Genomic DNA, 27,738 nt, shown 5'->3' with positions numbered 1-27,738 from the left:
TAGACTCAAATAGGTGTGGTATTGCTCCCAGACACAAACAACATGCATTCCTGTTCTTTGATCACAAGTGGCAGAAGCTTTCAAGAGCTCTAGATAGCAACAGCAAAACTTTAATCTTCTTGGACTCCCCTTTAACTTTCTCAAGGTATATAAAACCTGTTGCTGGTTGGGCATGGTGGCTCAGGCCTATAATCCCAGCACTTTGGGAGGCTGAGGCGGGAGGATCACTTGAGGCCAGGAGTTTGAGACCAGCCTAGGCAACATAGCAAGACCCCATCTCTACCAAAAACCAAATCAACTGTATCTTCAAACTGAGGCCCTCATCTCCTAATTTTTTTTACTCTTTACTTCCATATTTTACACACAGATTACAAATGAAAGATCCTCAGTTTCCAACTGTACCCACTTTTTCCTACTCTTGGTCCATCTCAGAACTCTATCATTGTTATTTAGTGAGGAGGGGAAGCCCGAGAAAAGCTGGAAATTTGTTTAGCCACTTTCCCCAGAAAACTGAGAGGGTTAAGAAAAATTCTGAAGCTTCTTTTGCCCAAGGAAACGAGAAAGCTACTTACTATAAACCACCTATTATAGATATGATGACCCTTGAAAGAGAAATAGTTTTTCTTCATATTATCTGAAACAAATAGAGAGCTTCTCAGTGTAACTAAATGCATTTTTTAGTGTACATCAGAAGGAAGGAATTGCTTAATAAAGAGTACCTGAACTGAGTTTGTTTCTGTTGATGAAAGGCAGAGCAGCTATAGAGGCGAGCTGCCCTAAAATAGTGTAAACAGTCACTGCCTTAAAGGTGCTTCTAACAGTAACAAAGCAGGGGCCCACGACAAACTATTCTAAACAATACTTTCTTCTTGCTTTTCCTAGTCCATTTCATTCAACTGAGTTCCACAATTCAGAAACAGTGACAGGAGGGATAAGAAAAATGGAGTGCCTGTACCTCTGAATCCTGACTCATGCACAAGTGTTTTAGCTCAAATTGGCTAGACATTTCTGAGTCAGGGATCGCTGGCAGTGTTTGGAAACCAAAGGAGAATAAAGAACAGTCTCATCAATCATGCAGCTTAGGTTGTAGACTGAACTCATATATTTAAGCCCTAACTTCCAATGTGATAGTGTATGGAAGTGAGGCCTGTGGGTGGTAATTAGGGTTAAAGAGGTCATGAGAGAGGTGCCCCATGATGGGATTAGTAATCTTATAAAGATAACTAATTTATAGAACTTTCTCTCTGTTATGTGAGGAGATAGCAAGAAGACAGCCCTCTGCAAACCAGAGAGAGGGCCCTCACCAGGAACCAAATCTGCTGGCTCCTTATCTTGGACTTCCCAACCTCCAGAACTGTGAAAAATAAATGTTGTTTAAGCCAGTGGTCCCCAACCTTTTTGGCACCAGGGGCTGGTTTTATGGAAGACAGTATTTCCACAGATAGGTGGAGCGAGGCAATGGTTTTGGGATGAAACTGTTCCACCTCAGATCATCAGGCATTAGATTTTCATAAGGAGTACACAATCTAGATCTCTTGCTTACAGTTCACAATAGGGTTTGCATTCCAATGAGAATCTAATGCTGCCACTGATTTGTCAGGAGGCAGAGCTCAGGCTGCTCGCTCACCCACTGCTCACCTCCTGCTGTGTGGCCTGTCTCTGAACAGATGTGTACCTGTCCATGGCCCAGGGGGTTGGGGAACCCTGATTTAAGTCATCCAGTCTATGGTACTTTGTTATAGAAGCCCAAGCTAAAACAATTCAGTACTTTGAGATGTATTGTAAAAAGTACCTTTTCCTTAGATGACCTCCATGACCCATTAACAAATGAAAGCTGACCTTTATTTGGTCATTTCATAGGATATTCCAGAATGCTGTGATACTGAATATCCATGTGTCCCATCATTCTTGATTTTTTTTTTTTTTTTGAGACAAGGTCTTACTACATTGCCCAGGCTGGACTTGAACCCTCAAACTCCTGGGTTCAAGAGATCCTCCTGTCTTGGCCACCCAAAATGCTGAGATTGCAGGCGTGAGCCACTGTGCCCTGCCAGGACTAGCTTTTTAAAGAGGCAACAGAGCCAGGCACGGTGGCTCACACCTATAATCCCAGCACTTTGGGAGGGTGAGGTGGGCGGATCACTTGAGCTGAGAAGTTTGAGACCAGCCTAGGCAACATGGTGAAACCCTGTCTCTACAAAAAATTACAAAATTTAGCTGGGTGTGGTGGCACAAACCTGTGGTCCCAGGTACTGGCAAGAGATGGGAGGATCGCTTGAGCCTGGAAGGCTGAGGCTGCAGTGGGCCAAGACTGCACCAATGCACTCCAGCCTAGGTGACAGTGAGAATCTGTGTCAATAAATAAATAAATAAAGCAACAGGTATCAAATATTCACAACAGAGATTTCTGCCTCTCAGCACGGGTGCAACTCTCATCCCACTCAGGATAACGGTGATGGCTGAGGTACTGAACATTGCTAAAAAACTGTGTGAAGGTAAAACAAAAGAGGTCTATGAATTGTTTGTTAAATAGGCCAGGAAAAGTCCTCCTGCAGTCTAAGGGCCAGATGACAGCAGGAAATGCAGTCAGAATCACCTGGAAGGAAAAGTTGCAACCTCAAATAAAATTACCAGTTGCATTTTTCTGTTGTTACAGGAAGCAGGTATTAAAACTGCTTTTACCAGAAAATGTGAGGAGACAGCTTTCATTGTGCCCCAGTGTGAAATAATTCCAACTGAATGGTTTGCGGAAGAATAGCAACTGGTTCTTTACTCAAAAGAAATCCTGGTGCCAAGAAAGGCTATGAGTTTTACCCACCTAAAATGGAGATGTTTTTCAAGGATGATGCCAATCATGACCCACAGTGGTCTAGGGAACAGCTAACTGCAGCAAAATTTGGCTTTGCTGCACTTGGTATAAAACTGAAGTGGGTATCCTGAGTCATGCCACATAGGTTGTTTTGAAATACTGGAGACATCCTGGTTGCCCCCTAGAACTGTACACTGGTTGATATGAAGAATGAATTTGGTGTTGATGTGACCAGCAAAGAAATTGTTCTCACTGATGTTATTGATAATGATTCCTAGAGACAGTGACCATCAGGAGATCAAAGCCAATACAGAAAGACAGTCTTTTAATCATCCTTTTAAAAATGTTATTAAAAAAAAATAGAGACGGAGTCTTGCCATGTTGCCCAGGCTCAAGCAATCCTCCTGCCTTAGCCTCCCAAAGTGCTGGCATTACAGGCGTGAGCCACCACTTCTGGCCAAAAGATAAACAGTCGTATCAAGGCTTCAGTGTAACTCCTGAAGGGTTCCAAATGGTACAGAAAAACTTTGCATGGGTTGTAGAGATTACAGTTGCTTTTGAAATCAGAAAGTCAGTGCAGTGTTATAGTACCGATGGGTTCTACTTCTGACCTTAGTCACCATGAAAAAAATCAAGGCCTGTGAAAATTTTGGCATTCCATGTGGACTTCGAGTAACATCTGCACATAAAGGACCAGATGAAACTCTGAGGATTAAAGCTGAGTATGAAGGGGTGGCAGTCGTACTGTATTTGTGGCAGTGGCAGGCAGAAGCAATGGTTTGGGATCAGTGATGTTTGGGAACACTGTACATTCAGTTATCTGCTGTCCTCCCCTCACACCAGACTGAGGAGTTCAGGATATGTGGTTTCCTCTTCAACTACCCAGTGGTCTCGGCTGTTCAACCATACTTTCTCCAGAAGGATCAGCTCAGTTTGCTGCTCAGATCTTTGGATTAAACAATGACTTATTATGGGGCAAACCGCAAGCAAGCACTTTGAGCACATGGATTTCTTGGAAGAAAGGTGACCAGAAAATCACAGAAAGAACATCATTGCATTTTTTAGGGGGAAAACTACAAATTTCTAATTTAGCTGCAGAAAAATCAAGCAAGATGAAAAAATTTTAAATTAGAGAACACAAATAAAATGTACTAGTGAATACATGCTCCCCAAGATCCAAACAAAAACTATTCACGATGTAATTAAAACAGGTAAGTGCTGTGAAAAATAGAAACATGGTGACATAGGAGGAGTCCGACAGGGGAACCTAACCGAGTCCTGAGAGTGTAAGCCAGCTTCCCCAAGGAAGTGACATTTCAAGCGAGATCTGAAGGACAGCAGTCTATAAACCAAGTAGAGAAAGGTAGTGCTGAGGGCAGAGGGCACCTACGTGGGCAGAAGCTGGGAGCAAGATGAGTACAGCATGCCCCAAGTAATCAGGAAGTGCCAGTGGCTGGAGTGCAGAGACAGCAGTGCAGTTTTAGCTAGAGATGAGAGCAAGGGAGGCAAGGGCTGGATCATCCTGTCTCCTGTAGGCCACAGCAAGGTGTCTGGTCTTTATGACAGAGGAAAGGCACTTATTGAAGTGACATTTTAAAAAATTACTGACGGCCGGGCATGGTGGCTCATGCCTGTAATCCCAGCACTTTGGGAGGCCACGGCAGGTGGATCACTTGAGGTCAGGAGTGTGAGACCAGCCCGGCGCAAAACCCTGTCTCCTGAAAAAATAAAAATTTAGCCGGGTGTGGTGGCGGATGCCTGCAATCCAAGCTACTCAGGAGGCTGAGGCAGGAGAACTGCTTGAACACAGGAGGTGGAGGTTGCAGTGAGCCGAGATTTTGCCACTGCACTCCAGCCTGGGCGACAGAGACCATCTTTTAAAAAAAAAAAAAAAAATTGACAATATGAAGAATAGATTGAAGGGAGATAAGAACTGAGATAAATCCTATTTTACCTTCAATTTCTACTTTAAAATCAGATACAATCATTTGGAGAAAAAATTTCCTGGTTGGGAACGTCAGATAGATTTAAGGTAGCCAGGCGCGGTGGCTCATGCCTGTAATCCCAGCACTTTGGGAGGTCAAGGCAGGCAGATCACCTGAGGTCAGGAGTTCGAGACCAGCCTGACCAACATGGAGAAACCCAGTCTCTACTAAAAATATAAAATTAGCCAGGCGTGGTGGCGCATGCCTGAAATCCCAGCTACTCAGGAGGCTGAGGCAGGAGAATCGCTTGAACCCAGGGGTCGGAGGTTGCAGTGAGCCAAGATCACACCATTGCACTCCAGCCTGGTCAACAAGAGTGAAACCCCATCTCTAAATAAATAAGTAAATAAATAAATAAATAAAAAGATTTAAGATGGAAGCCAGTCTCTTGGGGATTGGGAGAGCTCTGTAGCTAAGCAGAGATCCCCCAGGGCCGTTCCTGGTCACACCTACTCCTCACTCTGGAGGTCTAGAACTCTACAGTGGCTGCTAGAACTCCACAGAGGCTGCTACAGGTGGGTTAACAGATTTCACCAGATGATATGATGATTAAACACCCTTTTTATCAAATCTAAATTTACAAGTTCAGGATATTGCACTTTCTCTTTATGATGGATTTCCATCCAAAACAGGACTTTTAGAAGCGACTGCTCCTTTACCTTGCTGTCCTTATCAGGCAATCCCAACGATCTCTAAAGCCAGGAAACAACCTAAAACTTAACAAGCAAATTCACAATGTGGCTAAAGCTTCACACTCTCCTAACCAGCTCTGAAAGCAAAAGTAGGTATTTAAAAAAACCAAACAAACAAACAAACAAAAAACTGAAAAGGACAAACATCCAGACTATTTAACTTGGGAGTAAACATTACATGAGGGTACTCTATTACAACAGAAAGTACTGAGAAGCTAAACCAAGAAAGTTTAAACTCAGTAGGGAAGTTTATTGTATGAGGAATACCGTTAAGAAATAAAATGTGTGGCCGGGTACGGTGGCTCACGCCTGTAATCCCAGACCTTTGGGAGGCCAAGGTGGGCGGACTGCTTGAGCCCAGGAGTTCAAGACCAGCCTGGGCAACATGGTGAAACCCCATCTCTACAAAAATTAGCTGGGTTTGGTGGCACGTGCCTGTAGTCCCAGCTACTCAGGATGCTGAGGCGGAAGGATCGCTTGAGCCCAGGAAGTCAAGGCTACAGTGAGCCATGATCGTGCAACTACACTCCAGCCTGGGCAACAGAAACCCTGTCAAAAAAAAAAAAAAAAAGCTTTGCAGTTAAACTACCTGGAAAAAAACTTACATGAAACCCTCTTGACCAAATAAGATGGATAGACAAAGGAATGTTTTACCTGCCACATTCCCAGGTTAAGTTGCTAAAAGCCAAGGTAGTGTGCTGTTTTCTCAATAAAAAGACTAACAGGTTAATCTATTAATACCACAAAAAAGGAACGTGCTAGTATTAAGGAACTACTCAACCATAAGAGAAGACCAAAAAGAGTGAAACAAACTTTGTTTGTTTAAAACAAAAACAAACTTTATTCCAAATTATCAAAAAAAAAAATTGTTAACTCTGAAACATTTAACATATTTCATTTAAACTCATATGGTCATAAAACTCAAACTATCAAAAATAGCATTGTGCGCTTAACCACTTTCAGTAATGAACCTTCAAGAGGAAACATTTAGAGACTCCCACACAACACATATTTAATATTAAGCAAAGACAGCATTAAAAACTAAAACTCCTCAAATTTCAAGAGAATACCTGTTCAAGTTTTTGATATGCATTTGCACATGATAAAAGAAATATTTTAATTTAAAAGAAACCAAGTCTGAGTGCTTACCCTTTCTTCAAATGTAAACTCCTGCCCACCCTTCATTTTATGACTGCATACGCCTCACTCTACTTCATCTACACTGAAACAGTGTTAGTTCAACATGATTGGCTTCACTCGAAGCCCTCTAGATCCCATTTCATATATCCCATCGACCACCATTATTCCCTTACATGTTTGCACAGCCTTATACTGAGCATTACATTGTAACCAAGCTTGGGAATTTCAGGTATCCAAAGGTAATTATATACACACGATTCTGTTTTATTGCACAGTTCACAATATAGCCGGTGATTATACAGCCAACCATGTTAAGATGAATATCGACTATTTAGACAAAGGCATCGATTTTGTCCCCAAGCACAAATGAAACAAGAAAGACACACATATTCGTCACCATATCAAGGTTGTGTTTACTCTGTGGTGCAGTCCTGAGGGCTCATACCACTCTCAGTGTGTTCAATACAGAATCCATAACATTTCTGGTGGCATCACACATGAAGTATAGAACACAAGACCATAAGTGTCCTGTACTCATGAGCCATTTGTGCCACATACGTAACAGAAAGGCCACTTTTAAAGCTTTTCAGATATTCAATCATGTTTGTCTTTTCAATTTTTTTTTTTTTTTTTTTTGAGACAGAGTCTTGCTCTGTCGTCCAGGCTGGAGTGCAGTGGTTCAATCTCAGCTCACTGCAACCTCCACCTCCCAGGTTCAAGCGATTCTCCTGCCTCAGCCTCCCGAGTAGCTGGGATCACAGGCGTGTGCCACCATACCCGGCTAATTTTTTGTATTTTTAGTAGAGATGGGGTTTCGCCGTGTTGACCAGGCTGTTCTCAAACTCCTGACCTCAAGTGATCCACCCGCGTTGGCTTCCCAAAGTGCTGGGATTACAGGCATGGGCCACCACGCCTGGCCTGCCTTTTCAAAGTTGTTACCACACTAGTTCACACTGAAGGTAAAAGCAATAGTTAGAATCTCTTATTAACAATACATTTTGACTTCAAGTTCAAAGCTGTTGGTTACAAGTTCTGCTAAATTTTTTGTCAAATTTAAGAAGCCTATAGGACAACACAAAACCATCCCTGGTAATGTATTTGCAGTTTGGTCTTCAAAAGCTGTAAAGAGTGACAAAGAAATTTAAAAAAAAAAAAAAAAACTGAGTTAAAACCATTAAAAATATTTATTAATAATTGTTTTTAAACGCCACTTATTTGAGACAGCAGAAACCAAAGCATTTTCCTTAGAATTCTCACTTTGCTTGTATTTCACAAAAGTGCTTTAGAACTCAGATTTCTACCACCTGTATGGAGTGTAAAGTCAAAAGGAAGCCCAACAAAACCAAAGGCCCAATGGTGTCTATTCCCAGGCTAACCCACCTGCCCTGGGCTGAGGAGCTGGACACACCTACTGACAGAGTCACACACATGAACGAGGGGGTCAGGCACCAAGGTGCCTTTATTTATTCATTTCTCAAACTCAATTCCCTTCAAATCCTGACTCTATTTAATAGGCCAAAGGACGCTACTCATATTTATTTGGTGCCAAATTATTATTTTTTTTAAATCCTTACATCTGCACCTTGAAAACAAACTGCAATATCCAGCACAACATTGTCAGACAGAGCTGCTGTAGAGCTATTTACCTTTATTACTGCCTGGCCAATGCTTAATACACTTCATCCTTTACAGCTGGAAGAAGGATGTTCACTGTATTTAACCAGCCATAGTGCATTTAGAGGTTAACAGCTTTTATGGACTATTTGCCCAGGAACTTTCAGTAAACTACCAAGTTGCGGCCCCGATTTTATTTTGGTCAGTATGTGCATATATTCACATGCAATTACCCAGAAAGAAGAAAAACTGGTTAACAAGAAACCTACTGTCATGTCAGAAGCTGGAAATCAATCTTTAGCTACATAATATTTACAGAAAGGGTTTTAAGATTCATAATCCACTTTTTCAGTCTGTCTCTTGTATTTCATTAGTCAATTGGAAGTGGCATATGAGTTTCATCTGGAAAAAATATTTTCACATTTTCTAATTCCTTTGACAAAGTTTTCGTCTGTTAAGGGATGAGAATGCTATTTGGCTATTACCTACTTTTAGAATTCAAACTAACCCTTCAAATGTCTTTATTTAGATTGTATGCTCTCAAATTATCTTACTGTTTTACTGACACAATGGTAAAACGGGGTTCCCAAAGTGTCAAAACCCTAATGGAGTCTCTATTTCCAAGAGTAAAATAAAAGACAGCGAACATTCGGGGGAGGGGGGGGGCGGTGGTTAAAACTATCCTGAGTCTTTTCCCCCCTCTGTAACATTTAGAAACTAGGGGGAAGTAAGTGGGATTCCATTAATAGACTTCCAAAACAAAATGTTATGGAAGCGTTTACTTTTTAAAAGGAGAGTTTTAAGAGAACAGGATGTTTGAATATGACCAACTCCTACTCAAGGGGAAAAATAACCACAGACCTTTGCTGAGATGGCACCAGTAACTGAAAGGAACCAAGCTAAACAGAATTTGATCTATACACAAAATGAAAACTTGTTAACAGGATGGAACACCTATAACAAAATTTAAGTCCCTCCATCTTTTGGCAATGAAATAAGTGAAATTATAAGGACATTCTGGAAGGGCTGAAGGTCACAGTCAGAATCAAACAGAAAACTTCCAAACCTAGAAAGCAAAACGGGAACTTTCATAGCTCCTTGATCTACCATATCTAAACAGAGACAGTACAATGACTATCCAACAGGTGCTTAGTTTCAAAAATAATACAAGCAATTTATCATGAAAAGGCTATACCTAATAAGCTGTTTGTCTTCTCTGTTCTGCCCCTTTGTCATATGCTTGAGCCTAATGAAGAAAGTCCTCTGCAGCTGCTCCTGAGGGCAGAGAAGCAAGCAATGGAGTAACAAAGGAAGCTTGAGGAGCCCCTGGCCCCTGAGGACCTTCTCTCTGGCCAGTCACAGCCACTTATGTTTCAATGCAGGAGACTTCAAGACCGGTTTGAGAGAAAAAGAATCCTATCTTGGGGATTAGGTTCCCTGTCAAAGGCCATCAGATGGACAGCTATTTTCCAGGCAATTAGCCTAAAGCTCTTAGGTAATGATAAAAAAAAACAAAACAAAAAAAAACAAACAAAACAAAACAGAAAACAAAACAAAAAACTTTGTATTTTCCTACTGGAACGTTTTATTCTGTTTTGTTGATGCTGAAGGAAAATAGCTTTGCCCATAACTCACTGTGCCCTGGAGTCATGACACCAACTTGTATTCGGCCAATTAAGAAAGAGGTCAAACTGCATTCTTCTTAGAAGGTCTATTCAGTTGATAAATGGCACTTAACTGATGGTATTTTTCATATAACCTTTAACAAGAACTCATAAGTTGCATTGATTATGCCCCAAGAAATAAGGGACCGATGGTAATTCAGATGGGCACCTCTGAAAAGATTTATCAGTTTTCTGTCCCGTTCCAGCCAGATTTTTTGGAAAACCTTGGGGAAAGACTGAAATTCCCCACCAATCTGAGACTGTATGCGAGTTTTTACAACATTAATTGGAAAAAACAAGAATCCCAACATGGCACCCAATAGACCTCCACAGATAAAATCATTGACCAAATGAGCACTGTGAGTCGTCGCGGTAGGCAGATGCTCCTTGATGGGACCTCGAAGGCCAAAAAACAAGACATTGCTGAGTCCATTCCGGAAAAGAATGGGCACCAAGCCCCGATAATACTCTCCAATTCCATGACATTTCAGTGCCTTGAAAGCCTGATAAGTGTTGGTAAATTTGTCATGATGCTTGTGGTCTTGAAGCAATGTCTGAACTCTTTCCAGTGGAGTGAAAATTGCTTCTGTGGTCCCTGCAAGCACTGCCGCCACGCCACAGGTTGCAAACTCTGGAGCACTGACATGCTTGTGGAGAAGGCAGGATAAATCTTCATAGAGACCAAACATAAGTGCAAGTGTAGTTGTCTTCTGCATCAATGGGGGAAGGATTCCACGATACAAATTTCGAAATCCATCCCTTCTCAACTGAAGTATTGCATCCCGTGTTTTGATGCCATACAGCTGTTGTCGAAAGAGGACCTTCTGAATGGGAAATGTGATAGCGACATTGTTGAAGGCTGCACAGCAGCCACACAAGTAATGCTTCATCTCACCAACATTTGTAATATGAGGTGATATATCTTGTTTTGAAGATGTTAGTATTGGTGGCCTCTTTTCATGAGCTTCTGAATCCATCATGTTGCTTAAGATCTTTCTTTTTCATGAAGGACTTTTTTTAACCTACAAATAATAAATGACAACGGGTAAACCCGTTTTATAGAGAGCTAAACACATGGGATTTCTCCCTAATCCATCCTCTAATATCTGGACACCACACTTTCCTTTTCAGACTAGATCAGGGATTCTTCAAGCGTTCTCAGAAGACCCCTGGAAGTCCCTGAGATCCTTTTGGGAGTCCAGGAGGTTTTCCTTTTTCAAACTACATATCTATGTGAGGCTCGATTTTTTGCATATACTTTAATCAAAACGACTTATCACAACAGACTGCAGTAAACAGTAAACTCCATCTGTCTTTTAAATTAGACATGCAAGAGGCTTAGAAAACTGTAAAATATTTTCTAATGACTGTAAAATCATTAGAAAAAAATGGGAGGCATGAATGTTATTTTTCATGAAAATGTGTTAACATGTAATCATTACCTCAAATGATTAACATGTTTATCATTACCTCAAAATTCATATTTTAATTTTAAATTCCTAAAGACCCTGAATATCAGTCCACATAAACAAAGGCTGTTTGGGGCCCACAATAACTTTTAAGAGTATAAAGGAGTCCTAACAGCAATAATTTTCAGAGCCACTAGACTAGTTCGTAATTACTGACTACACTATGTAACGGTATCTATCGTCCTGCTGAAATAGGCACACATTCCTCCCATGAGAAGTAAAACAGCAAGACTACATTCATTCTATTAATATTTACACTTCTTTGGTACCTACTATGAGCTAGGTCCTCTGCTAAGTTGCTAGAGATTCAAAGATAAGGAACTCACAAACTAATAGAATGTGCCAACGTGGACAAGTACACCAATGTGACAGCTGCTATGATAACCAACCATTGCGGGAACACAGGTAAGGGACACTGAACATGCACCTTGGAAGGTGGAGGTGTGGGATGATGGGTGCAAGGAGGGCCTGCAGGTATGTACCATGCACTCTATTTTCATATATGAATTCTCAAAGCAACTCCATAAAGTATTATTTTTCCAGTTTTACAAATGAACAAAACCAGTATTCTCTTTTGTTCTGTTCAAGGCACAGCTAGTAACTGGTGGGGTCAGCATTCTGAAATGAAGTCTGACTGACTCCAGGGCTCATATCTCTGCTACCATGTCACAGATGGCAATGACTTTGTGAGGCTGCCCTGAGATAAGAGGTAGCTATACTAGATACTGCTGAAAATGATAGGAACTAAGCCAAAGTTCCACCCCTATAAAACACCTCCTTCTGTAAAATGTACGATCTTTCCTTGCCAGTCATCTAAATCTGATTCCTCCTCCCTGAAAAAATCCAGATCCAAATAGTTGGGTCATACTGAACAATTCCGACCTTCCAGTGCTGATCTTGGAGATCACCTTTATTTGGGGGATAACATGACAATTGTATTATATCTTAGATATAATAGAAATATATACAAACTTCTATATATTAGAAATATACATATGAGGCTAAATATTTTTTAACTGGATTTTAATTCCTTAACAGTAAGAGACTGGCCAGGCATGGTGGCTCATGCCTGTAATCCCAGCACTTTGGGAGGCTGGGGCGGGAGGATTGCTTGAATCATGAGCTTGAGATCAGCGTGGGCAACATAGAGAGATCCCATGCCTACAAAAAAGTTAAAAATTAGCTGGGCATGGTAGCACACGCCTGTAGCCCCAGCTATGTGGGATGCTGAGGTGGGAGGATCAGTTGAGCCAGGGAGGTCAAGGCTGCAGTGAGCCATGATTGCACCACTGCACTCTAGCCTGGGCAACAGAGCAAGACTCTTGTTTTTAAAAATAACAGTAATTTAAAAATTAAAAATAGTAGTCAGGCACAGTGGCTCACACCTGTCATCCCAGCACTTTGGAAGACCAAGGCGGGAGGATTGCATGAGGCCACAAATTTGTGCCCAGCCTAGGCAACATGGTGAGACTCTGCCTCTACAAAAATCAAAATAAATTCGCAGGGCATGGTGGCGTGCACCTGCAGTCCCAGCTACTGGGAAGGTGGAGGCAGAAGGACCTCTTGAGCCCAGGAAGTTGAGGCTGCAGTGAGCTGTGTTCATGTCACTGTGTTCCAGCCTGGGTGAAAGAGTAATACCCTGCTAACAAAAAAAAAAAAAAAAAAAAAAAAAAAAAAAGAACATACGATCCAACAATCCTACTATCCTACTTCTGGGGATATAACCAAAATAATTGAAAGCGCAGCCTCAAAGACGTTGCACACCCACGTTCACAGAAGTACTATTCACAACAGCCACGAGGTGGAAGCAATCCAAACCATATTTAAGGGTTGCAATGGGAAATAATAAAAACAACAAAAAACTGTCTAGGTCTTTCACTTGGAACAAAAAATTGCCAAGTTCCTTATGTTTTTTTTCCTCCTCATACTACACACATGCTGTGGTGAACTGCTCAACATTCAGGACAAAAGATGTTAAGGAAAACCATGATCACTCTCAAAGTCAAAAGCACAGAGCTGAGGCACAGAAAGAATCAGAAAGCATTAGTTCCTAAGGGGCATGTATCTGCCGGAGCCACCGATGTGTAACGAATATGGAACACATACACAACCATAATTTTCCTTCTAAGACGGCAGATTAAGAAAACAATTCACACAACATGTACACAAAGATTCAGCCATAAGATAGTCACAGCCAGGCTTTTAACAGCAAATACTGAACACAAATGCTCAACAGTAAAGGACATAATGTGTAAGTGAAGATGTATCCACAGGATGAGACATATAGTTATTAAAAATAAAGAAGTGTTTAAGGTTCAGTGTAGGATTAATTTTGAATTTTTAGTGGTATTTAGATGGAAAGTAAAAATTAAATAGTTATGTCAGGTACCTATGTCAGGGGAGATAAAACATGCAAATAATTAGACAACAGGGAGATAAATGAAATCATGTAAGGTATCAAGGCCCCGTAGAGCAGGAGGTCATTCATCAGCTGTCTGGAGAGAATGACAGGCAGAACATGACCCCTGGGCTCGACTCTGAAAGCTGAATAAGTGTCACTATGCATGTAAGGGTGAAGCACATTTTAGCCAGTGGAGCAGCACAGGCTAAGGCATAGGTGTTGGGCTAAAGGAGCACCGGCACTGCATTCTTGGAGGTTACCTGTGTGTGCCTGCAGGGGCACAACATAGGTGGAGAAGGATGGGTAGCTGATGAGGACAGAGAAGCAGGTTAGGACCCTCAGGAAAATCCCAAGACCCTCTGAACAATGCTACATTATATATATATAATACTACATTATATATATATATATAATTTTTTTTTTCTTTTTTTTGAGACAGTGTCTCACTTTGTTGCCCAGGCTGGAATGCAGTGGTACAATCTTGGCTCACCTGCAGCCTCAACCTCCTGGGGTCAAGCAATCCTCCCATCTCAGCCCTCTGACTACCTGGGACTACAGGCACGTGCCACTACACCTGGTTAATTTTTTTTTTTTTTGAGATGGAGTCTCACTCTGTCGCCCAGGCTGCAGTATAGTAGCACAGTCTTGGCTCAATGCAACCTCTGCCTCCTGGGTTCAAGCGATTTTACTGCCTCAGCCTCCTGAATAGCTGGGATTACAGGTGCACACCACCCATGCCCGGCTAGTTTTTGTATTTTCAGTAGAGACGGAGTTTTGCCGTGTTGGCCAGGCTGGTCTCGAACTCCTTACCTCAGGTGATTCGCCTGCCTTGGCCTCCCAAAGTGCTAGGATTACAGGTGTGGGCCACAGCGTCCGGCCCAATTTTTGTATTTTTTGTAGAGATGGGGTTTCACCATGTTGCCCAGGCTGGTCTCGAGCTTCTGGGCTTAAGTGATTCAACTGCCTCAGCCTCTCAAGGTGCTGGGATTATAGGCGTAAGTCACTGTGCCCGGCCAAAATATTTTGCTTTCTCTTGTGAAGCAGATGAAAGAAACTATTTTATTTAAGTATGTTACACTAAGATCTGTATGTCCTTTTCTAAGCATATAGACTATTATTAAGAAAATGTAGGTATCTGTACAATCTATGGCCTAATGCCTCTTTGGAGTTTGAGTTGCTTTGCTGTCATGTTTCTAAAGATGAACTCTTCTTAACTAAGAGCAAGTTAGGACTAATATCACTGCAGGCCCAAAGTCTACCCTAAGGAAGGTAATATGAGGAGTCAGGAAACTTCTCCCCACTCAAAGAAAGTCACTTGGTTGTATCCAGAGAGCTGGGCAGTGTCAGAGCTCAAACCTTTCACAGTCCCTCCCTGATCAGGAGAGCCATACCTAAGGTTCAAAATATTTTGTTCAGTTGAAGAAACCTGCTCTGAAAATTTGTTTCACTGCCATTTAAACAGAGAGAAATTACTTCCAATTCTGCCAGTTACTAGTGCGGTTAGATTATGAAGTCACCTGTATGCTCCATTGAGAGACGCCAGATTCCTTGGAGTTGGGCTGTTTGTAGATCCAGTAACAACAACAACAAAAATTTAAATAAAAATTCACAAAAGAAATGTGTATTACCTAAATGAATAGAGAAAAAAAGCTGGAAATCAATTAAACACACAGAAAGCCTCTCCTCCAGGCTCACTGGCCTACTCGGGTCTCATCTCACCTGAACTAATGCCAGGGACTCTGCAGCAATCAGCTGGACTCTGTTCACCTTCACCCACCCCTATTCCCTGCCCTCTTCCAACCTACTCATCATTTTCAAAAGAAACACACACACTACCAAGGCGAAAAAAGTGAGGTGTGTAACAATGCATTTTGGAATCTAACATCAGCACAGAGATACCTCAGGGTTTAGAATGGTTGCACCGTACTCTGAAATGACTGCACTGCATACAATTTATTCTATCTCCTATTTATGGTTGCTTTTTTTAATTATTATTTTTTATGGTTTTATTTTATATTATTAAGGTTTGGAAAAGTCTGTGGACAATTCAGCTTGCCAAGTGTGTGAGTGGGTTTATAAAAGCTGTATGTTTTTAATTCCAAGACCTTCCAGAAGTATCTAGAGGAAAGGTCTAATTAAACCTGCCCCCACCCACCTTTTCTTTTTTTTTTTTTTTTTTTTTTTTTTTTTTTGAGGCAGAGTCTTGCTTTCCTGCCCAGGCTGGAATGCAGTGGCACGATCTCGGCTCATCGCAACCTCCATCTCCTGGGTTCAAGTGATTCTCTTGCCTCAGCCTCCCGAGTAGCTGGGATTACAGGCGCCTGCCACCATGCCTGGCTAATTTTTGTATTTTTAGTAAAGACAGGGTATCAACATGTTGGCCAGTCTGGTTTTGGAACTCCTGGCCTCAAGCGATCCATCTGCCTCGGCCTCCCAAAGTGCTGGGATTACAGGCATGAGCCACTGGCCTGGCCTTTTAAAAAATTTTTTATTTTAAGTTCAGAGGTACATGTGAAAGTTTGTTATGTAGATAAACTTGTGCCATGGGGTTTGTTGTACAGTTTATTTTGTCACCCAGGTATTAAGCCTAGTACCCATTAGTTATTTTTCCTGATCTTCTCCCTCCTCCCACCCTTCACCCTCCTATAGGCCCCAGTGTGCGTTGTTCCCCTCTATGTGTCCGTGAGTTCACATCATTTAGCTTCCACTTATAAGTGAGAACGTGTGGTATTTGGTTTTCTGTTCCTGAGTTAGTTTGCTAAGAATAATGGCTTCCAGCTCCATCCACGTTCCGGCAAAGGACACGATCTTGTTCTTTTTATGGCTGCATAGTATTCCATGGTGTATGTATACCACGTTTTCTTTATCCTTATACTACTGATGGGCGTTTAGGTTGATTCCATGTCTTTGCTACTGTGAATAGTGCTGCAGTGAACATGGATGTGCATGTGTCCTTATAGTAGAACTATTCCTTTGGGTATTATTTTTTTCTATTTTGCCTTTAAACAACGCAGCAATGGGCAACCTTGTACCTAAACCATGTGAATTCTTTTGCCATTAAAAACTTTTTTTTGAGACAATGTCTCATTCTGTTGCCCAGGCCAGGATGCAGTAGAACAATCATGGTTTACCATAACCTTGAACTCCTAGGTTCAAATGACCCTCCTGCCTCAGCCTCCTGAGTAGCTGGAACTACAGGCACACAGCACCACATTCCACCTTTTTTTTTTTTTTTTTTACTTTTTTTTTTGTAGAGAAGAGGTCTTACGTTAGCCAGCCTGGTCTCCAACCTCTAGCCTCAAGTGATCCTCATGCCTCAGCTTCCCAAGGTGCTGGGATTACAAGGAGTGAGCCACCTTGCCTGCCATTTAAAATTTTGAATATGATTCAGCATCTTTCATTTCTACTGACCACTTCTTTACTCTATATTTTTCATATATGTTGCCCATTTTTCTGCTGGCGCTTTGGTTGTCTTACTGATTTGTAAAATACCTTTTGGATATGAAGAAAATGAATCTAGTTATATTAGTCAAATTATGGCAAATAATTTTTCCATGTCTATATCATTTTTATACACTAAAGTTCTTAATTTGGATATTAAATATCTCAACTTCTAGATTTCCTGTTCTCCTCAGAAGGTCTTCATTACTCCAAAACTATAAACAAGTAATCCAGGCTTCCTTCCACAACCTTTTTTTTTTTTTAAGAGAGTCTCACTCTATCATCTAGGATGCAGTGCAGTGGTATGATCTCGGCTCACTGCAACCTCTGCCTTTCTGGTTCAAGTGATTCTTCTGCCTCAGCCTCCCAAGTAGCTGGGATGATAGGTGTGTGCCACCATGTCCTGCTAATTTTTATATTTTTAGTAGAGACAAGGTTTTGCCACATTGGCCAGGCTGGTCTCAAACTCCTGGCCTCAAGTGACCTGCCAGCCTCAGCCTCCCAAAGTGCTCAGATTACAGGCCCTTCCATAATTTTTATGGTTTCATTTATCACATACACTGTAATCTCTCTGGCGTATCAGTATAAGAAGTGAGGCAAAGACAAGAGACTGCCAACATCACTGATGAACTGTTTCCAGTAGTCGCAGCATAATCTAAATACCCATGGGCATTCACGTTTATTTCTGCACTCCATTCTTTTCCACAAAGAGCCTAGTACTTCTTCTCTAGTCCTAACCTGTTTTAATCTATTGCAGCATCAGAATACAGTTCATCACCTAGTAGGGCTTCCCCTCCAAAGAGAATTATTACAGTTTTTCTGGTCCTCTCACTTTTCTCAGGTAAACTTCCATGTACTCTTTCCCAAAATCCTGTTGGTGTTCTATGGCGGAAGATGTATCCACAAAATGATGCATATATAGTAAAAATAGGCCAGGTAGCCGGGCACAGTGGCTCATGCCTGTAATCCCAGTACTTTGGGAGGCCGAGGTGGGTGGATCACTTGAAGTCAGGAGTTCAAGACCAGTCTGGCCACTATAGGGAGATAAGTACAATCACAGAAGGTATCAAGGCCACGTACAGCAGGAGGTCATTGACTAGCTGTCTGGAGGGAATGACAGACACGACATGGCAAGTCTATTTTAATTTTAAATACTGATCATCTTTTCAAAATTGAATGTTAACTTTGCAAGAACTTGGTATCTTCCTATTTACTTACAACTTTTTGCAAACCTTAAAGCATTAAGATTTTCACATAGATCTTATTTCTTACATCAATGTATTTTACCTTTTTGGTTACTATTACATTTTGTTTTAAATTTTTTAATTTTTTTCTTTTTGAGATGGGATTTCACTATGTTGCCCAGGTTGGTCTTCAACTTCTGGGCTCAAGCGATCCTGCTGCCTCAGTCTCCCAAAGAGGGATTACTGACATGAGCCACTTTGCCCTGCCTGATTATTATTATTCATAGGCTATTTATTTCCATCAATTTTCTAATTAGTTTTTGTTTGCATAAGAAAAAAACTAACAATTCTTGGGTATTAAGGTTAGAACCAGCTAACTTACTGAATTCTTACTATGTCTCAGTTTTTTGGTGAATTTGTTTCAGTTTCCACAATGTAAAAGATCACTTGCAAAAAATTTTGCCTTCTCTTTTATGTGTAATTCTTTCTTCTTATTGGACAAATACTTCCCGAACAAAGTTAAATTATAATAAAGGATTATAATAAATTATAATCATTATAATCCCCATACAATTACATATATATATAATCATAGTTCTTATATTTTTCTTGACACTTGTGGGAACTCCCTAGGGATTATCATTAGTTGGCTTTTGGTTTTAAACAGGAAGTTCTTGTCATCTCAGTGTTCATAATCCAGGTCCTAGCAGTTTTCAAGTTTACACAGGGAAACAAATCATCAAGACACAAAAACGTTCACTGATCAGCTGAGTTATATAAGATTTATTTTCACTCAAGTATCCCTCCTCCCTGTTTATCATCCACCCCCGCCCATCTGTAGGACTGTACTGTAAACGTGAAGTGAAAGAGGCCTTCCTACTGCTATCACATAATTTCATCTCACAAATTATGCCAAAAACCCCAAGACTTCAATCTATATTCATTCTAAGAATTAGCAGAGCTGCAATTATAACTTCAGCTTCTGCCCCTAACTATTAACTATGAAATTGTGCTTCCCATTAAAAATGGATTCCAGGCCAGACGCGGTAGTTTACACCTGTAATCCCAGCACTTTGGGAGGCCGAAGCAGGCAGATCACTTGAGGTCAGAAGTTCGAGACCAGCCTGGCCAACATGGAGAAACGCTATCTGTACTAAAAATACAAAATTTAGCCAGGCATCTGTAATCTCAGCTACTCAGGAGGCTGAGGCAAGAGAACTGCCTGAACCCAGGAGGCAAGGTGCAGTGAGCCAAGATTGCACCACTGCACTCCAGTCTGGGCAACACAGCGAGACTCCGTCTCAAAAATAAATAAATAAATAAAATAAAAAAGGATTCCATTTTTCTAGTCAACTGAGAAGTCAAACTGAGAGAATTTTCAAACGTGGGAAGGAAATATACATTTATTATTGTTGTACTGAAGTTCAATCACCTCCACACCTTCCCACCACCAATAACTCAAAAGTCTATCTTAAACTTTGGTCAAATGCTTTTAGGAAGCTCCTGAGATGATCATACAAACACTGGAGATAGAGCCAGTGCAATATTTAAGAGTACAGCCTCCGGAACCTACTAATTACCTGGGTTTAAATCCTAGCTCCACCACACACGTACTGTGTGACCTTTGACAAGTCACTCTATAGCTTACTCTCTTTATAAAACACGGCTGTTAACTACCTCATAGACTAGCTCAATTAACTGAGCTAATAACATGTAAAGTGCCTGGGAGAACAGTCTAGTGTACAGTAGGTACTCAACAAAGGCAAGCTAATTTATTAGTCTTTTCTGACTTATTCATTTGGTGTATTATGTTAGTGTATTTCTTGGTGATTACTCACCCTTGTAATAGGTAGATAAATGCTACTTGGCTGTGGTGAAATATTCTTTTATCATACTGCTAACTTCCATTTGGTAATATTTTAAAATTTCATATTATTGTTCATAACAGATCATGTTGTCATTTTTTTTTTCTTCTTTTACAAGACAGGGTCTTCCTCTGTCACCCAGGCTGGGGTGCAGTGGTACAATCATGGCTCACTGCAGCCTCAAGCTCCCAGACTCAAGCAATTCTCCCAGCTGGGACCACACACGTGCATCACCATGCCTGGCTAATTTTTCACTTTTTTGTAGAGACAGGGTCACTCTGTGTTGCCCAGGCTGGTCTGAAGCTCCTTGGCTCAAGCAATCCTTCTGTCTCAGCCTCCCAAGGTGTTGGGATTATGGGCATAAGCCTTAGCACTCAGATAAGTTTCCAGTTTTAATGCTATCTTCACATTAAGTGCCAGTATCAATGTTCCACTGGCTTTGTAAGAAGAGTATGTGATTCCCCGACCCCCCCATCATACTGTAGAACAATTTAAACCTTATCAAAATGATCTGTTCCTTGAAGTTTAAAAGAATTCACCTGTGACATCACCTGAGCCTGGAGTTTGGCAGGATGACAGCTTTGTGATAATGTTCCCAATTTCTTCCATTGTTATTGTTCTGTTAGGTTCTCTCTTCTCGAGTCAATTTTGATAACTGGATTTCCTTTAAAAAAAAAAAAATTCTGGTTTAATTCATATAGCCTTTTTTTTTTTTTTTGTAGAGACAGGGTCTCACTATGTTGTCCACAGTGGTCTCAAACTCTTGGGCTCAAGTGTTTCACCCGCCTTGGCCTCCCAAAGTGTTGGGATTACAGGCATGAGCCACTGCTCCCAGCCTATTTTTATTTTTAAAGACAGGGTCCTGGCCACATGTGGTGGCTCACACCCGTAATCCCACCACTTTGGGAGGCCGAGGCAGGTGGATCATGAATGAGGTCAGGAGATTGAGACCATCCTGGCTAACATGGTGAAACGACATCTCTACTAAAAATACAAAAAATTCGCCAGGCGTGGTGGCACGCACCTGTAGTCCCAGCTACTTGGGAGGCTGAGGCAGGAGAATCGCTTGAACCCCGGAGGCGGAGGTTGCAGGGAGCCAAGATTGCGCCACTGCACTCCAGCCTGGGCGACAGAGCGAGACTCCATCCAAAAAGAAAAAAAGAAAAAGAAAATAACAAGGTCTTGTTCTGTCACCCAGACTGGAGTACGGTGGTACGATCATGGCTCACTGCAGCCTGGACCCTCGGGGCCTCAGTCTCCTGAGTAGCCAGGACCACAGGCGCATGCCACCATGCTTGGCTAACTTTTAAAAATAATTTTTAGTAGAGAGGAGGTCTCGCTATGTTGCCTAGGCTGGTCTTGAACTCCTGGGCTCAAGTGATCCTCCTGCCTTGGCCTCCCAAAATGCTGAGATTTACAAGCCACTGCACCCATCCAACACTTGCTGTTTTAAAAAATTATTTCTAACCTGTGTACATATGTTCCCTTTTTTCTTGAGCAGAGTTATCAGTTTATCTAATTGATAACCTTCCCACTCCTAGCAAAGAAGCAGCTTGTGAATTACCAATTTTACTATTTCTCAGTTTTGTTTTCTTTTCTTTTCTTTTTTTTTTTTGAGACAGAGTTTCGCTCTGTCGCCTGAGCTGAAGTGCAGTGGCTACCTCACAGCTCTGTGTGCTCACTGCAGCCTTGACCTCCTGGGCTCAAGCAATCCTCCCTCCTCAGCCATCTGAGTACCTGGGACCACAGGCCCACACCACCAAGCCCAGCTAATTTTTGTACGTTCTGTGGAGACAGGGTTTCGCCACGTTGCCCAGGCTGGTCTCAAACTCCTTGGGCTCACGCCATCTGCTGGCCTTGGCCTCCCAAAGGGGACTATAGGCATCAGCCACCGTGCCCACCTAGTTTAAAAAAAATTTTTTTTTTTTTTGAGACAGAGTCTCACTCTGTTGCCCAGGCTGGAGTGCAGTGGCGCAATCTCGGCTCACCGCAACCTCTGCCTCCCGGGTTCAAGCGATTCTCCAGTCTCAGCCCCTCAAGTAGCTAGGACTATGGGTGCACACCACCACACGTCGGTAATTTCTCTATTTTGAGTAGAGACAGGGTTTCACTACACTGGTCAGGCTGGTCTCGAACCCCTGACCTCAGGTGATCCACCTGCCTCGGACTCCCAAAGTGCTGGGGTTACAGGTGTGAGCCACCGCACCCAGCAGTTTAAACATTTTTTAATTGCTTTTCCTCTTTATTATCTTTCTCCTACTTGGTCTGGGTTTATTTTCTTGTACTGTTTTTTTGTTTGTTTGTTTGTTTGTTGAGACTGAGTCTCATTATGTCACCCAGGCTGGAGTGCAGTGGCACGATCCTGATTCACTGCAACCTCTGCCTCCCGGGTTCAAGTGATTCTCCTGCCTCAGCCTCCCGAGTAGCTGGGATTACAGGCGTGCCACTGCACTTGGCTAATTTCTGTATTTTTAGTGGTGACGGGGTTTCACTATGTTGGCCAGACTGGTCTTGAACTCCTGAGCTCAAGTGATCCAAACTGCCTTGGCCTCCCAAAGTGCTGGGATTACAGGCGTGAGCCACCGTGCCCAGCTTTTTTTCTTGTAATTCTTAAGTGAGACAACTATTTCTATCCTTTGTTTCATAACTTGACTGTTTAAGGCTATGTACTTTCCTTTGAGCAAAACTTTTACTACTACTTAAGAGAGCTGGCATTTCGTCTTAACTCTACTTGCTTATAAGTGTCCCAAAATCTTCAGTTAGTCAGTTTAGTGCTGTTATTCACAGTAAAAGTAGGATTAAAAGGAAAATAAAAAGGTTCCAGAACATCATCTGTTCCCTCTCTCCTCTCCCTTTCTTAATATACGCAGTTTTGGGGCTTAATAGGATTAACTTCAAGATACGTTCTAGACACTGAAGTTTGTCCAGGTATTGAGTTTGATAATTACTAGTCTACTACATCCTTACTTTTTACTGTTTCAGCTGATAGGCATGAGTTAAAAACTCTTAGTAGTACACTTACAAGCTAAGATTAATCAATATTTGAAGTCCTAACACTTAGTCTAGAAATGCCTGATACCCATGTAATGCTTTGCACTTCTTCAGTTTCAGAATTAAACAATGTTAAATCAACAAGAATATTTAGATTAATGTACATGATTACATGATATTGTGACAATTTATGAATGTCAAAACCATTTTATTTTTACATACTGAGCACACGAAATATTTTACATTCTAAAGTCACCACCTACAAGCTGTTTACATATGCTCCTTGACAGGACAAGCCAAGTTATTTGTGTATATGAACAACAATAAAAATCTTGTCCATGTTCACTTTTACTGGAATGTTACTTGTATTACTTTCTGAAATTTTGCAAATAAAGGTTAGTTTATTTATGACTCTGAGAATGGGGACTGTTATTAAACAAGCGGAAAATTACAGCTAACAGAAGTTAACCATTTATTGACCACCATATCAAACTATTTTAAGAACATTACTGTACATTAAGATTCTCAGATTTAAAAAACAGGCCTAGATGGGGAAAAAAAAATGTTATGAAACCCTCTCGGACTTCACAGATTTAAAGCTTTTTCTCTAGTTTAATCCTACACACCAGGATAGTGTGAACAGGTTCTTAATTTAGCAATAGAAGGATAATGTGCACAGCATTATTTGGTAGTGCAGTTTAGAATTTTCATGTTTACCTATACTGTGAACATAGTTAAATTTCTTTGCTAAATTGATCTTTATACTTTTATTCATTAATGTGGATAATTCTTTGCAATTTATTGCAAAATTTATTTACCATAACTTTACGCTTGTGTGCTACGTAAAACTATCTCATCATAAGGGAGCAGTTAATGAACTTGACTTTCAAGCAACTACAATTGTCAAGCTCCTGTGACTAAGAAAACAGTGTAAAGTCTAAAACCTTACTGTAATGTACAGCCTACATGGATCAGCATGATCCAGATATGATTCAAATACAAAGGTCTCTGCAAAAACTGGGGAGAGGGTAACTCCAATTCTCAAAGGATGTGAATTTTCCACTAGTCAGCAGGTCTGAGTCAGCATTCAGAACAAGATCAGCCTGGGTCTAGCCCTAGTTATGACACTATCTTGCCAATACAAAGACAAAGCAATATCTGATTTTAAAATCCACTAATCTGAGTTTGCTTTCCTTTACCAAATGAGAGATCAGACAAATCAACTCCTAGCTTATTTTCCCCTGAGATACGCTAAGGGTGACCCCAGTTCCAAAGCGGTAACCTGTGCTCTGAACCACTATGGGACCTCAAGAGTCCAAGCATCTTTTGATCCTACGGAATCCTTTCAAAGCACAGGCAGAGGAGGCTCAAAATGGCAAGGTCACTACACATTTCAAGGGCTTCTGTTTCACAGATTACAAGTAGAGAGAAACAGAAGGTGGGAATTAAGATCAGCTAGGTAGAGCTGTGAGGTGCAAAACAAAGGTTATGCAGAAAGTTGAGGTGCTGACATACTCCATCTAGCTAAACTGAACACCAAATAATGGATGGAGACTAACACCACCACCACCATCGTCCCCGAAAATCCTTGTACAAGTGAGCTTCCTACAACGCGATGCAACATGGTGTCGCAGAACAAGCACTGCCAGGTTATGTAGCTGAACTTACCGTTCTCCAGGCGTCCATTTCCCCAACCTGTGAAAAGCGGGGAGGGGGTTGGACAAGATCACTAAGTCCTCTTCCGTCTCTGACACTCCACAGCCAGGGGTCCCGAGGTGAGGCAGAAATCCCAGTCTCCCGGGAGGCAAGGGCCCTTGCGCGGTGCCAGCCCCGCTTTCCCCCGGGTGCAGGTAGCGCCTGGCTCCTCCCCACCCCTGCGGTTCCTGTGCACTAGGGAGGTGACTCCCCAGCCCCGGGCGCGCCCGAATGAAGGGACAACGCCTTCGCGGGAAAGGTCGCCCAGCAGCCGGACAAACACCCGGGGCAAGCGGGGGAGCCGGGAGCCGAGGAGGCTCAGAACTGATTCAGTGCGCGCCGCCTGGGTGGGGCCCGCAGGGGCCGAGCCAGCGCAGCTGGAGCGCGCAGAAGACGGGGATGGGCCCCCAGGGCGGCAGGCTACCCCAACGGGGCCTTCGGCGCATTTCCCCTCCCTCCAACCTCTTGCTACGGGAACCCGGTGCTTCCCCACGCCCGCCCCGCACTCACCCATCGCCACCCGCGTCCCGCAGGACCGATAGCGAGCCGGCGCCCGCGCAGGCGCAGACCGTGACCGACCTAGGGGCTGGGGCGCAGAACTACGCGCCAGGCGCCGTTGGGGTCACGTGAGGGAGACGCCGCCCCGCCTCCTCTCCCTCGGCCCGCGGCCCGCGGCCCGCCAGATGTCGCCAGCCTGCTTTTCCTGGCCGCAGGCCGCCGCGGCGGGGCAGGTAGAGGGCCACGCCAGTACACCTGTCAGGTTGCGGGCTCTGCTAGCCTCGATGCTTCACCCTTAATGCCGTACGGTGGCCTCAGCGTGCCAGAAACAGCCAACGCGCGTTCTCTAGCGCGCTGCCTGCAGGGGGTGTCTGGGCATTGTCGGTTTTAGGGGCATTGTCGGTTTTAGGGGGCTAGCGCCTTCGCGGAAGACTCTAAAGTGCCCTCTGTGGAGCCTTGTTGGGTATCTTCAAACCTTCAGAGGGATCTTTTATCAGCGACCCATTACGCAGTTCACAGAACACACTTTGTGCGTGCTTTGGAACATACGAATCACTTTTAAACGTTTTAACTCTTTTTCCTTCGAAGCTCAGACCGCTTGCGGGGGGCTTGGAAGGAGCGCTGCCCGGGGAGTTAGAAGGCCTGGGTCAAAGTCATAGCCCTCATACTTCTTGAGAGTGACCTTGGACGAGTCGCTGGACCCTGAGCCCCAAATCCCCGTCTGAAAAGTAACCCGTGCCTTGTGTGCGTCCCCGGGCTGTTGTAGGAGACTCTGGAAATGAGGGTTCTGACTCTGAGTTGGAAACTGGAACGCACACAATAGATGGGAGGCGTTGAAGGAAACGGAAAGGTCGGTCTGAGGGGAGAGGCGTTTCAGGAGGCTTGTGGATGTGTGAAGTGTGTGCACTGTGCTTGGGGACAGCCCAAGCAGTAACCCCACCCCAGTGAAGCGTTCTTGGGGGGATCGGCTCCGGGTGGGCGACGTTCGCCGCGTGCCCCCTTCCCCCGAGAGCACTTTGTAGACACTGACTCCAAAAGCGGGTCTGGTCTTTGCCCAGCTCCGCTTTGGCTGCCGTGCTTAGCTGCCTCTCGGGAAGCTGGAGACCAGGCTCCCCTATTCCAGCAAACGCTCCATTGAGGAACCTACTGCGTGCAAGGTCCTGGGGAGCTTAGCGTCTGATGAAGGCTACAAAAACAAAAGAGTGGAAATTCAGAAGCATGGGGGGCCTCCCCCCTCGAGGGAGATCCAGAGATGGCTTCACAGAGTAGACGTTTGAACTGGGCCTTGGAGGGTGGATGGGTGGAGTTTGGCCAGTGGAGAAACTCATAGCAGCAGGAGATAAGACTGTAAGGGTCAGGTGGTGGGGCTGGATAGTGCGAATCTTGACTGTCAGACACAGGCACCTGCCATCTAATTAGTATGCGAGGGATAAATTTTGGACTCCACAGGGTAAGGATAAGGCTACACAATGGCTTAGAACAATTAATCGGGCAACAGTTGGAAAGGGCCTTTGCCTCAAAATTATGTTTGCCCTGTCTTGTGTGAATGCCTATTCAGATGTATTATTCGAAAAATAAATAAACCAGGCAGGCATCCAGCGTGTTCATAAGCATAAATAATTAATTTCAGATTAGAATGGAGAGGTTATTCTCCTGTGGTAAAACCTGAACAAGAAGGAAAAGACTGAAACACACAATTGGGGCACACCAGACTCAGAAAATCCCGGGCTAACGGGAAAGCTCAGGTCTGGAGCTGAGCCAGTCTGCTTCTTTTATGCTGCAGTCACAGCACAGGCCTCTGCGCCTCCAGCTCTCTGTTCCTTGTCAGAAACCTCCAGGCCCTTCATTGGCTCTTCTTGGGCATATGAATGTTGGGGATGAAAACCCTCTATTTTTGGATTCCAGATCCATCTTAAAGTTAGTCCTTCATTTCTGTCCTTATCCACCCATTGCTGCATTCCATACCTCCAGCCACTAGGTCAGCTGCCAGATATCCTCTAACCCAGCTGTGATCATGTCATCCTCCAGCTTAAAAATCTCCAATGGTTCCCTCTTGCTTCCCCCAGTAAATCCAAACTCCTTAACTTGGTGCACGGGGCTGTCCTGTCCTGGCCCTTTTGCCAGTCTGTCTACCTCAACCCCAACTATATTCTGTGCTTTTGCCATATGCAGTCTCAGTGTTTTGCAAAACCTGTGTTCCTTAAGCCTGTTTCCCCCTTTCACCATTGATACGTGTTAGCCCTTCACCAAACAGCCCTTCAAGGTCCTTTTGCCGCCTTTCCCTCCTAGC

At 42.9% G+C, this 27,738-nt stretch overlaps 2 protein-coding genes and 2 pseudogenes across 7 annotated transcripts in view; 2 read left to right on the top strand and 2 right to left on the bottom strand.

Annotated features, from left to right (window-relative positions):
* Positions 1-27,738, bottom strand: part of TOMM5 (translocase of outer mitochondrial membrane 5) — a 495,867-nt gene that overhangs the window by 290,721 nt on the left and 177,408 nt on the right. The window lies entirely within an intron of this gene.
* On the top strand, positions 2,456-3,138 carry LOC126937281 (bifunctional phosphoribosylaminoimidazole carboxylase/phosphoribosylaminoimidazole succinocarboxamide synthetase-like; annotated as a pseudogene).
* LOC126938090 (bifunctional phosphoribosylaminoimidazole carboxylase/phosphoribosylaminoimidazole succinocarboxamide synthetase-like) lies at positions 2,919-9,781 on the top strand (annotated as a pseudogene). The gene has a single exon (XR_007719942.1). The product of XR_007719942.1 is annotated as a bifunctional phosphoribosylaminoimidazole carboxylase/phosphoribosylaminoimidazole succinocarboxamide synthetase-like (transcript).
* SLC25A51 (solute carrier family 25 member 51) lies at positions 9,937-27,047 on the bottom strand. 5 transcript variants are annotated; one of them, XM_050762231.1, is made up of 4 exons: positions 24,924-27,047; positions 20,804-20,928; positions 15,292-15,402; positions 9,937-10,926 (listed from the first exon to the last, which is right to left on the bottom strand). In XM_050762231.1, exon 4 carries the CDS (start codon positions 10,882-10,884, stop codon positions 9,991-9,993), a length of 894 nt encoding a protein of 297 aa, XP_050618188.1. In that variant the 5' UTR covers positions 10,885-10,926; positions 15,292-15,402; positions 20,804-20,928; positions 24,924-27,047; the 3' UTR covers positions 9,937-9,990. The 5 variants fall into 5 exon arrangements, with proteins under 5 accessions (XP_050618188.1, XP_050618189.1, XP_050618185.1 ...); XM_050762232.1 differs by having other exon boundaries at positions 20,816-20,928; XM_050762228.1 differs by lacking the exon at positions 15,292-15,402.

This window comes from Macaca thibetana, chromosome 15 (assembly GCF_024542745.1).
Source record: "Macaca thibetana thibetana isolate TM-01 chromosome 15, ASM2454274v1, whole genome shotgun sequence".
Classification (NCBI taxonomy): Eukaryota; Metazoa; Chordata; class Mammalia; order Primates; family Cercopithecidae; genus Macaca; species Macaca thibetana.
The sequence above is the reverse complement of the archived record's forward strand: the minus strand, read 5'-3'. Positions and strand labels throughout refer to the sequence as shown.